At 39.7% G+C, this 14,541-nt stretch overlaps 1 protein-coding gene across 3 annotated transcripts in view; it reads left to right on the top strand.

Moving 5' to 3' along the window:
* Nucleotides 1-2,116: 2,116 nt before the first annotated feature.
* Nucleotides 2,117-14,541, top strand: part of ITPRID1 (ITPR interacting domain containing 1) — a 43,044-nt gene continuing 30,619 nt past the window's right edge. For all 3 annotated transcript variants that reach the window (XM_061374830.1, XM_061374829.1, XM_061374828.1), the window contains exons 1-4: nucleotides 2,117-2,431; nucleotides 9,888-9,939; nucleotides 10,755-10,841; nucleotides 11,519-11,721. In XM_061374830.1, the coding sequence (XP_061230814.1) occupies nucleotides 9,908-9,939; nucleotides 10,755-10,841; nucleotides 11,519-11,721 (322 nt within the window). In that variant the 5' untranslated portion in view covers nucleotides 2,117-2,431; nucleotides 9,888-9,907. The remainder of the gene's footprint in view (nucleotides 2,432-9,887; nucleotides 9,940-10,754; nucleotides 10,842-11,518; nucleotides 11,722-14,541) is intronic.

The raw sequence follows: 14,541 nt of genomic DNA, 5'->3' as shown, positions 1-14,541 counted from the left end.
CCTAAGAGCAGCCCATGGATGACTTCTCCCCACTCTGCATGGTTGCAAGGGGAGGCTGAGGACTTGAAGCTGTGGAGAGCTCTCAGAGAGAGCATGCAGAGAGAGCTGCCTGTCCAGGTATTTGCTCCCATTTCAAGTCCCACCCTTCTCCCTCTCCCTTCTTGACCTGCTTCATGGGATGATGCAGAAAGGGAGGAGGACATAGTAGACCCAGGGCTTTATTTCATTGTTAGGTGCTCTGAAAGGATAGAAAAAGACTGAAGTGTGTGTGTATGAAGTCCAATGGTGCTTACGCATGCACCAACAAGACTGAGGCAGCATTTCTGGGGTTATCACTTGCCCCCTTCCCCAGCAGCACATTCACTGGAAGGCCAGACGAAATCTGTCCCATCAGTAGTTAACTTAGCATTACGGTTGGTGGAAATGCCTGAAATAATACTTGGGGTACATGAAGGTGTTGGTCTGGTGATGATGTTGTTGTGCACCTCTATCACCAGTCTCAAGGGTGTATATTGCTGTGTCACTAGGGAGTCTGGAGGTGAGAGTTCAAGGAAGGACACCAGAGCAAAGAGGCAACTTAAACCATCTGCAGGGCTCCATGTTCTTCGCTTACGATGTTTGCTCAGGGGTACCATGGCTTGAGCTCCCTGTGAGCTTGATGTTAGAAAATGTATTCAGGGCTAGGCATGGTGCCAGCAGCTTGCTTTAGAAGAAAGGGAAAAAGCTTCTGGGGCTGATGCATCTCTCACTTGCAGAAAAAATTATCCACTGATATGAGTGGGATTATATTGGAGCAAAACTATTATTTAGTGGACCTTTTGGTGAGCAAATGAATGGCGGTGGTCATCCTAATTGTCCCCCTATACCCATAAGAAACAGTGGTGTAAGGACAGAGGGAGATCTGGCTGCACCCTCCTTATCAAAGGAAAGCTATTTAGATGGTGCTGGTGCTCTGTCACTGGCTGTGGGCCACTCTCCCGGACTGGGAAGCCAAGAGTATCCTGGAATGATATAGCTGCCCTGGCCCTATCAGAGATGTGCCTAGTCCAGTGCTAAGGGAGGAAACACCATTTTTGCCAAACGTCTGATCTACTGTCCTGGTTAATCCGTGCCTAAAATCCCTTGGAAAGGAAACCCTTGATTCATGCTTGTGAGCTAATCATTTGGGATCCAGTTACTTTTTCACTCAAACTGATGGCAGTTTGGCTATTTCTATCCATAGAAGAAGGGTCATGCTGTTGTATTCCATGTCAGTTGAAATAAAAATGATGTGTAACTATATATCTGGCAGAGCTTAAAACAATAATTAAGAATTACTGACAATTAGCAATCTAATAGACAAACAATAATTTGCAATTTGTTATAGGGAAACAAGACAATTTCCCTCTTTGTTGTTAACTGTACTATGCTGGTTCCCACAAGGTCTGCTTAGGGGACTGTTCCTGTTGCTCATTTAACTGGCTTTTGTATAAAATTAAGGTACTTTATAGAGTGCTTTGCAGAATGAAGAGGACACTTAACTGGATAAAAACTTGCCGTCAGAAGATTTGGCAGCATCCTATTCCATTCCAGTGCTTGTGAAAATCTCTTGTCCCATATTAGCAGTATATTGATTCAGCTCCAGTACCCCAGGGGAAAAGGCCATAAAGCTTATCTATCTGCTAGCTATTTCTCACAAGAAATGCCATTTCACCTGCAGATGTGCATGATTCTGTCTCTTCGTTTTTCATCTGAAACACAACATCCCTTAGCCTTGTTCTCTTGGTACCAAGCACAGACCCAAAGTTGGTGGTTGTTTCACTTTTGATCAGTCATAAGGAAGAACCTAGAACACTCTGTGGCCAGAATATCAAGTTGGGTGTCCTTCACTGCTCCTAGTCGTTTGCAATGCAAATGGTAGGCTTTGTCTCACATAATGCCATATCCATGGTAACCAAATGAAGACAAGTTTGCATTACTTCCTTAGCAAAGTGTAATCCTTCCCTTGGTATATGTGCCAAAGAGGCATACGGCGTTAAAGGGACAGCAATATATTTCTTGGGAATGGAAGCAACCAAAGAAACTTGTGCTTTCTTTCCTTAATCCCTGTTGAGTTATCACTGCCTGTAATCCTTCACCCTCTCTTTCTCATCTTTTTCTAGAGTTTCTGTTCTTAAATCTAGACCTGTCCGTGCTTCTGCTTTGAGGCTAGCAATCAGTCATCTGTCTGAACTGTCAACTTAAGCACCACTTCTTGGCAAACAGCCTTTCCTTGCCCTTCCTGGTATCTTTAAAGAAAAACAGTAACAACTAATAGGAGTACAAAACTAAGCCAAGAACAACAGTTCTTGTCCTTCAGTTTTGCAGACCTTGAGTCCGTGGCAGAGCAGGGGCGCAGATGCACCAGCCTTCAACTATTCCATTATATTACCAGCTGGATTGAGCCATACAGGTTGGAGTTTATCAATTTTTTCATTGTAGCGGTCAAAAATTTTAGAAAGCCTTTTTTTCTTTTTTTCTATTCTGAGCTGTAAAATATGAGGTGGGAAATATGTATTTATTTATTTATAATTTCTGTGTTGAATTCCAGTTAAAAGAGCTTTTATGTATTTCATAGTTTCTTTTGACCAGCCAGGGTATGTTTTTTAGCAAAGGGATCAGACTCGAAACGCATGTACTGCAGTTATTGTTGTTTCTGTTTTCACTGTTGTTCTGTTGCCTTGTTTGTGACAACCTCTGCACTGAATTTATGCATTTTTTCTTATGTATCTTGAAGGCTTAAACCACAACTCTTTTTCTCCTTCTTCAGCATAATCTTATGCAGTTTCAAATGAAATCATCTTTAGCTACTGTTATTTACTGCTATCTGTAATGTTTCTTCTCAGTTAAGAGTGAGTTAAATGCAGCACGATACTTTCACCTTCCAATGGGGTTATTCACAATGAGCAACACTGATTTTCTCAACCAGCCCTAGGACTTCTACTTTGAAAAGAGCAGAAAAAGTTGACAGTGTAGCTTCTGAACAGGAATTTTACCAAAGACTTCACACAGACAGAACCTTACACAAATTTATATTTACCAACATATGAGAAGGCTTGAAGTGTTATTACAGCTTTCACTACCTGGCACACTTCCAGGAAGGCTTTATTCCCTTGTGAGTTTTCACATGGATGTTGCAGGGGTGCTTTGAATATCAAACTGAATGTCCTTCCTTTCTTTCAATGCAAACAAATGGTAGGCATGCTGAGACAAAATAAGCTAATACCTTCCTACAGTAGCTGTGATTTCAGTGTGGTTAACAACTAACACTTTGATAGGTAGGGAAAGGTGGCCTCAACTTCATTTAGCTGTCCGAAGTCAGGTCCTAATTTTAAAGACTGAAAAGACTTTTGTCATCTTCTTTTGTTTCTGAGTAAGACAGTAAAAACAGGAGTCCTCAGTGTTCAAGCAGTAGTTTGTTGCTGTAAATGGCAACTGAAAAGAGTGAATATTACAGACCAGAAATAATGATTACTCCTGCCTGAGGGCACCGTGCTAGCTGTATCTTTCTTCTCATTTACTGGAGTAGGGATGGGTAGATAGGTACTGTGAGCTTTCTCCCTGATGGAGGTGCCATAAAAAGCATAGCTTTTATGAAGAATGTGGAACGCAACTACACAGAAATGACTCCACAGTAATAGTATGACAAATCTTCTTTGTTGCTTTCCTGCCATTTTTTCTCTTTTTTTAATGATTAGGTATTGATTCAGAAGCTATGTAAGAGTTCATAGAGTTGATAATGGAAACACTTCTCATCGTAGGTATGAGATCTGAAAAAAAACATTTTTTTTTCTCCTATTTATTCCATGTTGCACAAGCATACTTAATGTTCTGCTGTCATGCTGAAACAGACCATTCACCGTAAATATGCTTAGTTACTTTTCTGGATAAATATGGAATGTCTTGGGAAAGTAAAGGCTTTCCTAACTACAAGTACCTCAGACTTGCTGCTAGCTCCTAATTCATGTCTGTATAATTTATGTCTGTAAGTTTAGTTGCATAGTTCTCAATATTAAAGTTAACTGTAGGCTGCCTACTCAAGTATTGGTGCATCTGGGTATGGATATGGAGATGTTTGCATTCATAAATATCTAAAGAAAGTGGATAAATATTAACCAAGTGTGACTGGGTAATCGCTTGACAAATGGAAAGGGAAGAGTAATAGTAACAGCACTATCCAGCAGGTATCATACAGTGTGAGGAATATGATGTGAAGCTGATGAAGTTCAAGATCCTGTTTCAGTGAAACAAACACACTTTACTGTAGTTGGTGGCAAGGAGAATTGTTCCGTTAAATGCTGGCAACTGAAGTGAGACAAATCTATCTGGGAACCTGCCATGAACTGTTTATGTGTTGATCAGGTTTTAGAAACTTCTTATTTCTTGCATTCCATAGTAAGGAGCGGATACAAATTTCTTGCTGGTGCAGGGTCCTCAGTTTCTACCTTGGAACCTCCTTGGAGGAGAGGGGGGAAAGGGAAAGACTTAAATAATTATTAAAAAAATATATATATTTCCAAGATGTTCTCAGTGTGTTATCAAATGAACAAAACACACAGAACGTGGAAACCAGCCAGTCATTCATTCCATCGACAGATTTGCAGAGCTAAATTTGCTTCTGGAGAGCAGTTAGAAATTAAAACACACAGATGATGAGTGGTGCTGGCACCCAAACTGTGATCAAGAGGACACTCTTGCCTGAAAAGATGTACCCTATCAGATTAATCATTATGTGTTAATTAACTTGAAATCAAAAGGATGTCTTCTGCTGTCTACGCACAGGAAATTAATGGTGATAGCACTAATTAAATGTAATGGAAGTTACCTCTGTACTTCCCACATCTGGGGCCAAACTCTTTACTGCCCTTCATGTTCTGTCATTTACAGTTTAGTCCCATTGTAGCATCTTGCCCTCATTGTGTCCTGCTGTAAATGGCTGTGCAAAGGAGAATTAGGTGGGTGGATTACTCAACAAGGAAACTAGCTTCAAACTTTGACTTCTAACCCTGAGATGGTGTGTCATTGCATCTCCTCCACTGTGAGTCATCCAAACATGATAAAATGGTCCTTCTGCCTCACTCTCTTCCTTTATTCCCCCCAAATACTACCGTTCTTTGACCTCCTTCTGTTGCACAGGCATTTCTCCTGGCAACTTCTCTAACAGATGGAAGGCTCCATTTCCTTGCAGTTTTTCTCTTTGACCAAATGCAGCAGCAGATATTTTCTTACCATTATAGTGTCAATGCAATGCTCCTACTGGAAGGACTTTGAGAGGCCAAGGAAAGTAGTCAAGACTGGATTCTCTCTGCCAAAGCACTTGGAAATAGAGTTCTTGCTGCCTATCCCATACTCTCCACAAAGGATGTTGATAGCCCGTTTTTTCAGTCTTTACAAGCCCTCAGCTTAGTAAAGGAAATTACTAGAGCCTTCTCCCAGTACTTCTCATGCATTCCAGGATCCACCAAAAAAGAAACAGCACAATAGGGTGGTTATGTTATGAACTTATTTGGCAAAACTTTACATAAGACTTCTGCTTTCATTTTTAGAAGACTCTATAGAGGAAAATATTAATCACTGGTTGAATTATTGTGTTGTGTAAGTTTGTGTCACATTGTTATTTGTTGCCTGATTTCTCCAATAAGAAATAGAATTTCTGTAATATTAAAATTTCCAGTAGGAAAATTGTGACCCCTGCTCTGCACTATTTCAACCAAAAACCCTAGCTTTTTCTTTTGCTCTTTCACAAGTCTTCAGTCTGAAACAATATGTCTTATTTATGACCTAGTGCCTCGTGAGAAATGTATCTCAGTGCTCTGTTCATTTCCAGAATATACTTTGAAGGATAGCATTTCCCATCATGTTTCTGGATAGCTTTCTGGTCAAGCTATTTGCTATACTATGGGAATTTTGCAATGCTGTGTGTCCCAGGGGAGATATAGCCTGCCGCATGAGCATAATTTATGGCGCAAACTGATTATACGTAGCTACCATGCCTTGAGGCAATGTGCTACTACAGGAAAATACAGTTTAACCTTGAACTTACTTAAATTTGGAGGTGTTTTGTTCACTAAAAATCTGATGTTTTTAAACTTTTTGTTCTTCTTCAGGATAAAAATAAAGTCTGAAAGACTGGTATTTCCAATGAACTTTTAGGTGTGACTTCATGCATTCACTGCATAAGCAAGCGCAGCTGAAGTGTATTTAAGTTAGATGCAGTGTTTTGCCAGAGAAAAAATAAAAGAAAATAGAATGATGTTTGAAAGTAAGATGAGAAGCAAAACAAATAATGGGAATTGTCTGCAACAGTCATATCAGCATTTCCCAGTAGCAGAGTAAGGCCAAGTCAGCCAAACTCATGCATTGCAGGACTGGTGTCATTAATAATTACCATGTCACCATGTGCAGACACAGTATCATACAGATAAGATGCCTCTTACGCTATGCACTGAAAAGGTTTTTGCTTCCATTTTTCTCACTCCTGCCCCAGCAATGCTGATTTAATTAGATTCTTGGTAAAATATAAGTTCAAAAGTGACAGACTTACGCAGAATGCTAAAATTTCATTGGCTTTACTTCAAGCATTAACTCAAGATTTTAATCACTTAACAGAGGACAATGTATGTTGAGGAGAAAGTAGGTGATGTTCACAGGCAGGAAAGAAGGTTGAGCCTATAGGTATGTTTACCTACCAGCCACCTGACCCAGCTCATCCATGCCTTAAATGCCCCATCAAACTGTCTCTCCAACCTCACCCGTTTTCAGGAAAGAGTAGCAGTTCTCTTGGGGCCATTAATTTCTTTGCTTTTTTTAATGGTTTTTATCTTACAGTCTACCAGTAAGTGAGGATAAGCTGCAAGGACAAGAGTGGGCAGGTAGGATAGAATGCCATTTATCATTTCCAATAAAGACTCTTGTAGTACTCATTGATAAGCAGTGTATTTTTTCCTCCATTTGGTGTCATAGCAAGAAAATTCTCCCATGAGGTCTTCAATAGAAAAGACTTAGGCTCACCTCCACTGGCATGATTTGATTTTCTTCTGCTGAAGGAGTGAAGGTCTCTAGAATGGGTTTGCACAGTGGTCTGGAAGTTATGGCACAAGAGTTTCAAGTGACTGAAATTCTGCCTAACCTGAATGCAGAACTCCTGTTTGTTCTCATCTGCTTTTCTGATTTGGTGAATGTAGTGAATTCAGACTTTTTTTCAGGAAAGGATACAGAAGACCAAATCACCTCACAGGTCCCCATATATTCCTGAAAAATTCCACATTTTTAGTGCTTTTGGAAGCCCAAAATGTTATTTTCAGTGCTTCCACATCCAGATTTTTTGTTTATTGGGTTCTCAAAAAGAAGATGCAGTTCAACAATATGTGATTTAATCTTGTTTCTTGTTAATCAGAGATTACTGAGGCTAAAATGCCTTATCTTCCCTCAAGTATCAGAGGCCATGTTTTGCTTAGCAAAATATATTATTCATAAGCAAAGATATACTTAGATGTGCAGTAAACAGAGCACCAATTAGCACCACAGTTGGTTTACAAAGTATTTTCTGTTTGTTTGTTTGTTTTCATAAGGTTTTCTGACAGATTTCTAAAGGGCATTATTTCCCCCAAAGTATCTTCCAGTTTGGTAATGAGATTCAGTGTTTCTTGTGTCAGGAACAAAATACTTACACAGATCAGGAAATGTAAATACCGTACCCTCCCCATTACTATTTCTGTGACCTCTTAAATATGGAGAAAACAAACTCTAATATTTCAAAATGTCAAGCTCTGTCCTCATTAGGAACTTCTTACGAGAGTCTTCTCACTAAAGAAAGAAGTGGGGACTCTAACCATGACTGAAATGGTCCATGCTACACTACCTAGAGGTGCAAAGTTTGTCCTAGTCACAAGAGCTACTAAGCAGCTCACTACCACTTAACAGGTTAGATGGCTTTGCTTTGATTGCATTGGCATGTTCTTGACCCACAGCAGTACAGGACAATTCAACTTAGTTTAGCCTACAAATGGTAGTTAAGGTTTCACACCTTGTCTTTGCCTGGTTTGAGAGTACAGCCTCACCAGCTACTGTCTCTTACTCAACTTACCGTATCCTATCAAGTTCTGCACATTTGACTTTTTTGCTGACCTGCTACTTCCTAAACCTCCTGAAAAAAAACAGGTTTCTCATCATTAAATTATTTACTTAACACCCTGGCCAGTGTTTTACAGTACTAGGAGTTTTATTTGGCAGCCCTTTTGTTCGTTCACTCCTGACAATATGAGGTATTGAGAAAATCACAGCAGCAGCCAGTTTGTGGTATAATGTTCCGTTACAGAGAGGAGTGCCTACGTGCCGCTAGGGAAAAATTGTATTAACTCTCACTTTCAGATCTTAGTTTTTTACATTCTCTTGCATTTTTATGGTGAATCTACATCTTCTGTTGGCACGTGAGTAGGAAATAGTATACAACAAGTAGCTGATTCTTATTCAGATTATGCTCAATTTGCTGCTAGAAAGTCTCATTTATGTTACCATGGCAAATTACAGGATGTCAGTAACCTTTATGTTCTCAATTTGAATGGATATCCTTGCACTGAGTAAGCCAGAAGGAACTTATGTTAGAATTTATGAGCGGAAGAATAATCCAGTAGAGAACATGAAAGGATGTTTTCTCCTTCTTTATTGACACAATTTTGTTAAATGGAAAAGAAATCTTTAAAAGCTAGGAAAAAAAAATGTATTAATCTTGTGGAATGCAGAATCATAGAATCGTAGAATAGTTAGGGTTGGAAAGGACCTTAAAATCATCTAGTTCCAACCCCCCTGCCATGGGCAGGGACACCTCACACTAAACCATGTCACCCAAGGCTTCATGCAACCTGGCCTTGAACACCGCCAGGGATGGAGCATTCACAACGTCCCTGGGCAACCCATTCCAGTGCCTCACCACCCTAACAATAAAGAATTTCTTCCTTATATCCAATCTAAACTTCCCCTGTTTAAATTTTAACCCATTACCCCTTGTCCTATCACTACAGTCCCTAATGAAGAGTCCCTCCCCAGCATCCCTATAGGCCCCCTTCAGATACTGGAAGAATGTCTACTGCTGCTTGCTAGGCAAATGTTGGCCCAACTTTCAGAAGGTCAACAAGTGTGTTATTGCGGTGTTAAGAGGGAAGTGTCAATTGCAGGCACTGTATATTTGCATCTTATTTATGCCCATTTCATCATCGTAAATATAGCAAAATTGGAGTCCATTAAACAATGTTATTAGTTCTTGGGCAAATATTTTCTTCTTCAGAAATTCCAAGCATCCTGCAACGTTTTATTCCTCTCAAACACATTTAGGGCATGATGCACAACCTAGAGAAATCAATATTCCTGAATACTCAAAAAATTTCAGCGAATTAGACTTGAAAAACTATTATACACAAAAGAAGTTGTAGCAGTCCTGCTGGAATGAGTATTTAAAATAGTATATTTTAATTGTTGGGGGAGAGGGGTTACTAGAAAAGCAGAGATTAATTTTTTTCACCCTATCTGCTCTATGTATATCTTCAATGTCTCTGCAGCAGCCAGTGAAACTCAATTGCTAGTGATTACTTTTAGATAGAAGGGGTTTAGAGTGTACTGCTACTGGTTAATGAAATGTAGAGACACCTATTTTCGCCTTCTTATTGACATGTGTTGCATTTACCTATGACTAACGTACACTGTACGTTGAGCTTCCCACAGCGGCATTGTTCTGCAACTTGGCCACTTGGGTTAAAATGTTTCCTTGTATAATGGAATCAGTCTTTTGATCTTTGCTCTAGTTTGATGCATTGTTATTTTGAGGGGAAGAAAAGGTAAGAAAATAAATTGTTTTAATTTCTTCGTATTTGCAGATTCCCTGTTGGTACCAGAAATGGTACAAATGACCATGCAAAGCTACAGGAGGTAGGTGTCAGACACCAGAGAGCCCTGTTATAAATTATTTGTTCTTCCTTTTCCTTTTGACAGAAGAATGAATTTTTGTTTCTTTTTTTTTTTTTTCCGGCCCCAAATTGATAGCTACAGTGTAGGTTCAAATGTCTACATGTACCTCCAGGCCTGTTTAAGAAGTGAGCTGATGGATAAGCTGCAATGGTAAAAATATCAATGCAATGCACTGTATATAAACATTTTCTGCAGACCTTGATAGGTATGTGTAGGTAAAGTTAAGCTTGGGTATAACAAAACCATGTTGGTTTACATATCAAGAAAGACTCCCATGCTGCAGGAAATTTCTTTAGCAGTGAGAAGGCTCTGAAAAGCAGATATTTATCTGCAGATTAGTGGATACATACACAATGAGAAGCAAAGCACAGAATTGTTCTCAGGTGCCACTCCTGTTGCAGCAAATCATTGTGCCTTGTCTCTCCAAAAACTTTGTTAAGAGCAATTATATCTTTTGAAGTAGGTGGCTAGAGAAACCATGCTCCCTAAAGGTTCCTCAAAGATTCACCATCTGTCAAAAGTGAGCCATTCTGCCACCTTTATAATTAGCATTTACTGGTACCTCACACCTACATTCTCACACCTACTGTAACATACTGTTCTTGAGAATAAGTGTATTGCCATGCTCTCATGCCGAATCTCCTTCTAAGGCATCGCTATTATGTATCATTATAAACCAAGAGAAAATGCAAGTGTTTACTCTAGGAAAAAATCATAATGACATCCCAGAGGAGTACATGAGTAAACACATTTCATTGTTGTTTTTTTCCAACCAGGTCCCTCCAAGAGTTTTCAGAAAGTCCGGTTATGTCAAAATGCAAGAGTCTCAGCTCTTCCAACTTCCTTACTGGTGCACCCCAGAGGTTAGTTATTTCCACATATTTCCAGCTAGGAATATAAGATATTATACCTTATATTATTATATATTTTATATATATATTATATATATATATGGTATTACACCATACCTTATATAATACCTTATATAAGTATGTGTGTGTATATATATAGACAGAGGTGTGCATGTGTATATATAGATATAGGTATATATAACATAAGCCCATCTAGGGATTAGCAAATGTGAGTACAATTTTGAATACAGAGTCAAGGTTATAGTTGTAAAAGGCATATCCTCATTTATTTAAACAAGACCAAAATAACCTTCTTAACCAGTGACTGGTCTCAAATGTATTTGTACCAGTAAAAAACCAAAACCTACCTGAAACTGCAGTAGGCTTTATCTGTATTGTGTCTGGACAGAAGTGACTTTGCAGAGCTGTGAACCTACACCTTTTCTTAGTGTTCTCCTTGCTAAGTTATCTATATCCAACGCCACCAAGTTCCTCTGGGAGGAGGAACGTGTATTAATCTCTTAGCAATGTGACTGAGAAATGCTACCTTCACTCAAGCAGAAGACTCCACAAGAAGGGATAAGAAGGGAAGATAATCATGTAATAAAAGCGAGACCATCCGATAGACACTGCAAGAGAAAAGTGGTACCAAAAGAGTGGTGTAAATAATCCCAATGTTTTCACCGCAGCATCACTGAATGGCTGACGCTCTGGGAAAAGGATCCAGTGGAGATTCTGCTTGATTTGGGCTTTGGTACAGAAGAACCTGACGTCTGCACTAAAATCCCTCCTCGGTTCCTCAGTGGTACTTCTGTAGCAAAAGGGATCAACATCCGAGTCTTCTTGGAAGCTCAGAAGCAGCGGATGGACATTGAGAGGCCAAACCTATATGGTAAGGGAAGATATTTTGGAAAAGGAGAATTTTTAACCATAAATAGCATGGAAACTGCTACACTCTTGTGAAAGAAATTTTGTGAAAAAGGAGCATGTATTCAGGAAACATTGAGGATCCTCATGTACCCCTCTCTGGCAATGTGACAGAAGTATTATGTAGCTCTCCTCAGCTGTGGGCTCTGATTTATGTGCTGAAGCTACTAGCTTGTGGCATTTTAAAACATAACTGCCTATTCCCACCACCAGAGATTGTCACTGATGTCGCAGAGGCTGAGGAATTGAACATGGACCCATTGCCTCAGCCACTTCACTGGCAGCACATTAGTGTGTACCCATCATCACTGGTGATGTAAGCCAATATAGCAGGTTTTGAATTCAGCCAGGCCCTTTTCCTCTTGCTGGGCACAGGACCCTTCTCACAGGGAAATGCCCAGAGCAGATAAGACCTTAACTTCCCATGACTAGAGCTGCCAAAGCTTGTGCATCAGACCCACAAATCTCTAACCAGAACCTATAGTTTTGTGGTTCAAATATGCCCTAAGATATAGATGAGGATCATATTTTGAGTCCTATAAAATTTCACCATTTAAAACACAGTCTTTTATTGATTTAGATGGGTTTTGTTCTCTTTTTGTGTATTTTGCAGTTGAGAAATGAATACAAGGTCCTCAGCTTAAAGACATATCTGCATTAAAACAGCATAGTTATTTCACTGGTGTATCACCAATCTGAAAAGTCCAATTTTGACATCATTTCCCCTCATGTTTGTTGCACAGTATAGCCAGATGGCTCTTGAAATCTTCTGTTTACTTAAGATGCTCAGCAAAGCAGGATCTCTCACGTAGCCCATGCATTCCCATTTAGAATTTCACCAAGAAAGCAGTATGGATGGAATAAGAATTGAAACAGAAATGTCAGAGCATTGTGGAAAATGTGTTTTTCTCTCTTCCTCTCTTTTTTTTTTTTATAGCAAGCTCCGTGCACACATTTCAATATTTACAGCAAACTGACACATCAAACAGGTTTCTCTGCTCTCACTCTCTGCAACTCCTCTGAGACAGAGGGAGAGGGATCAGAGATAATCAGTGTGAATGGATAATGGATGGAGACCTCAGGGAAGAAGGTAGAGAACTAGAAGGGAATGAAAGCAAGAGGAAGAGCCTCTGAGGGAAGGCGTTGAAGGCAGGCAGTGGTAAGCCAAGGTGTGAATTTAATGACTCGTCCTGCAGTCATCCTCAATGGGAGCTCTCTTAGTACATGCTAATAGCTTATCTGTACGGGGGAGTTGCTGTGAAGTAAGATAGGATCTGAATTTCTGTTTTGGTGGGTGTGATGTCCATCAAAACATATTATCTTGCTTTTGACAGTTTGGGAGGGGATTTTCACACCATCTGCTTAGGCCTCCAAAGTATGTGCCTGGGCTGAGAACATCAGATCCAGAGAGGTGGAATTGATCCTTCAGGAATACTTACCTCTTCTCTTTTCACTTTATCTTTCCATATATGTGGTGATTAACATAAGCCTGGTTCATTGCACCATATTATAGGCATTTAGCTGAAGCACCATCTTAAGGAGCTTAATCACTGTGGAGTCTATCTCTCCCCATAGCAAGTGAAGAGAGTCAGCCAACTCCTGCGGGTGATCATCCAGATACCACTTAAAACACCTCTCAGAAGAAGCCAGTCTGTCTCAGTGACCATGTAGGTAATCTTGCACAAGTACCTTCCTATAGCCGGTGTTCCAGGAGAGGACTTACAGCTAAAAACAAATGTATCAGGAATATCCTCAAAAAGCATTTATTTGTTTTCAGAATATTGGGGTTTATTTCAATCTTGCCAACCTTAGCTTGTCTAATGATTTTTCAATGATGAGTAGCAAGAAGGAGTGAGTGGCAAATTCATGTTTATTAGATTTTAAAATGGATTGCATCTTAGAGTGGGACCTAATCTATCTGTCTTCAGTACTAAAACTGCTCCTGTATTTTCAGGCATCTAAAGAGCTGGCTTTCTAAAGCAGATGCCTACATTGTCTTGTAATGGCAATGAGGAGAACAGGTGCTTTTGAAGGTCTCCAGAAGACTTGGAAAAAAGACTTTCAGTAGAAGGTTCAAGTCTAGAGATGTCCCTTGGCATTTACTTCTCCATGAACAAATAAGGGAACTCTAGATTCCTTACTGTTGGAGGACTTCTTCACCAGGGCATTGGAATGAAAGTGCCAGAATGAGGCAGACCATGCACCACCTGTAGAGATTCCGAGACTGCATTGAATGACTGTTCCCAGAGATGTGCTGAATGAATTCAGTTATTGTCACCCTGTTAAGTTTATTATCACTGAGCCATTTCAATGCAAATACAGTCTGAATCCCTCTCATTTGTTTCTAGCCATATAAAAGGAAGAAATTGTTTAATCTGAGTTAGTGAATACCTGAGAGGTTATCTCATTGTCAGTTTACTTTCTCGTGTTCTCTGAATCAGCAGAGAAGCTTAATTGATTTGGTGCAATGTGTTATTCTGAGAAAGTGAGAAACAAGGAGAAAGTTTATAGTTACAGTATGGAAGACAAGAAACCTGGAAGAAAGAAGAAGAGAGGGGTGAGAGAAACCAAGGACTTCCATAGCAGGGTGTTCACTCTCCGCATTCATATTTAATTCATTTCCCAGTGCAGCCCTTTTCTGTTTATGTCTGGCTCTTCCCTGCTGCCAAATATAGTTTTCTAGGCCTCCTTTACTGCTGATTAGACCTTTTAAAATACATGTGTGTTGTTACAGAGTTACATTGTCCCCTCACTTGGTTCTGTTTCTCCACCATTGTCAGAGAGG

The sequence above is a fragment of the Neopsephotus bourkii genome, unplaced genomic scaffold (assembly GCF_033783945.1).
Source record: "Neopsephotus bourkii isolate Nb327-2 ecotype Australia unplaced genomic scaffold, CSIRO-AGI_Nbou_v1 NB_1655, whole genome shotgun sequence".
Classification (NCBI taxonomy): Eukaryota; Metazoa; Chordata; class Aves; order Psittaciformes; family Psittacidae; genus Neopsephotus; species Neopsephotus bourkii.
Note: the sequence above shows the minus strand (reverse complement) of the source record. Positions and strands in the feature narration are given on the sequence as shown.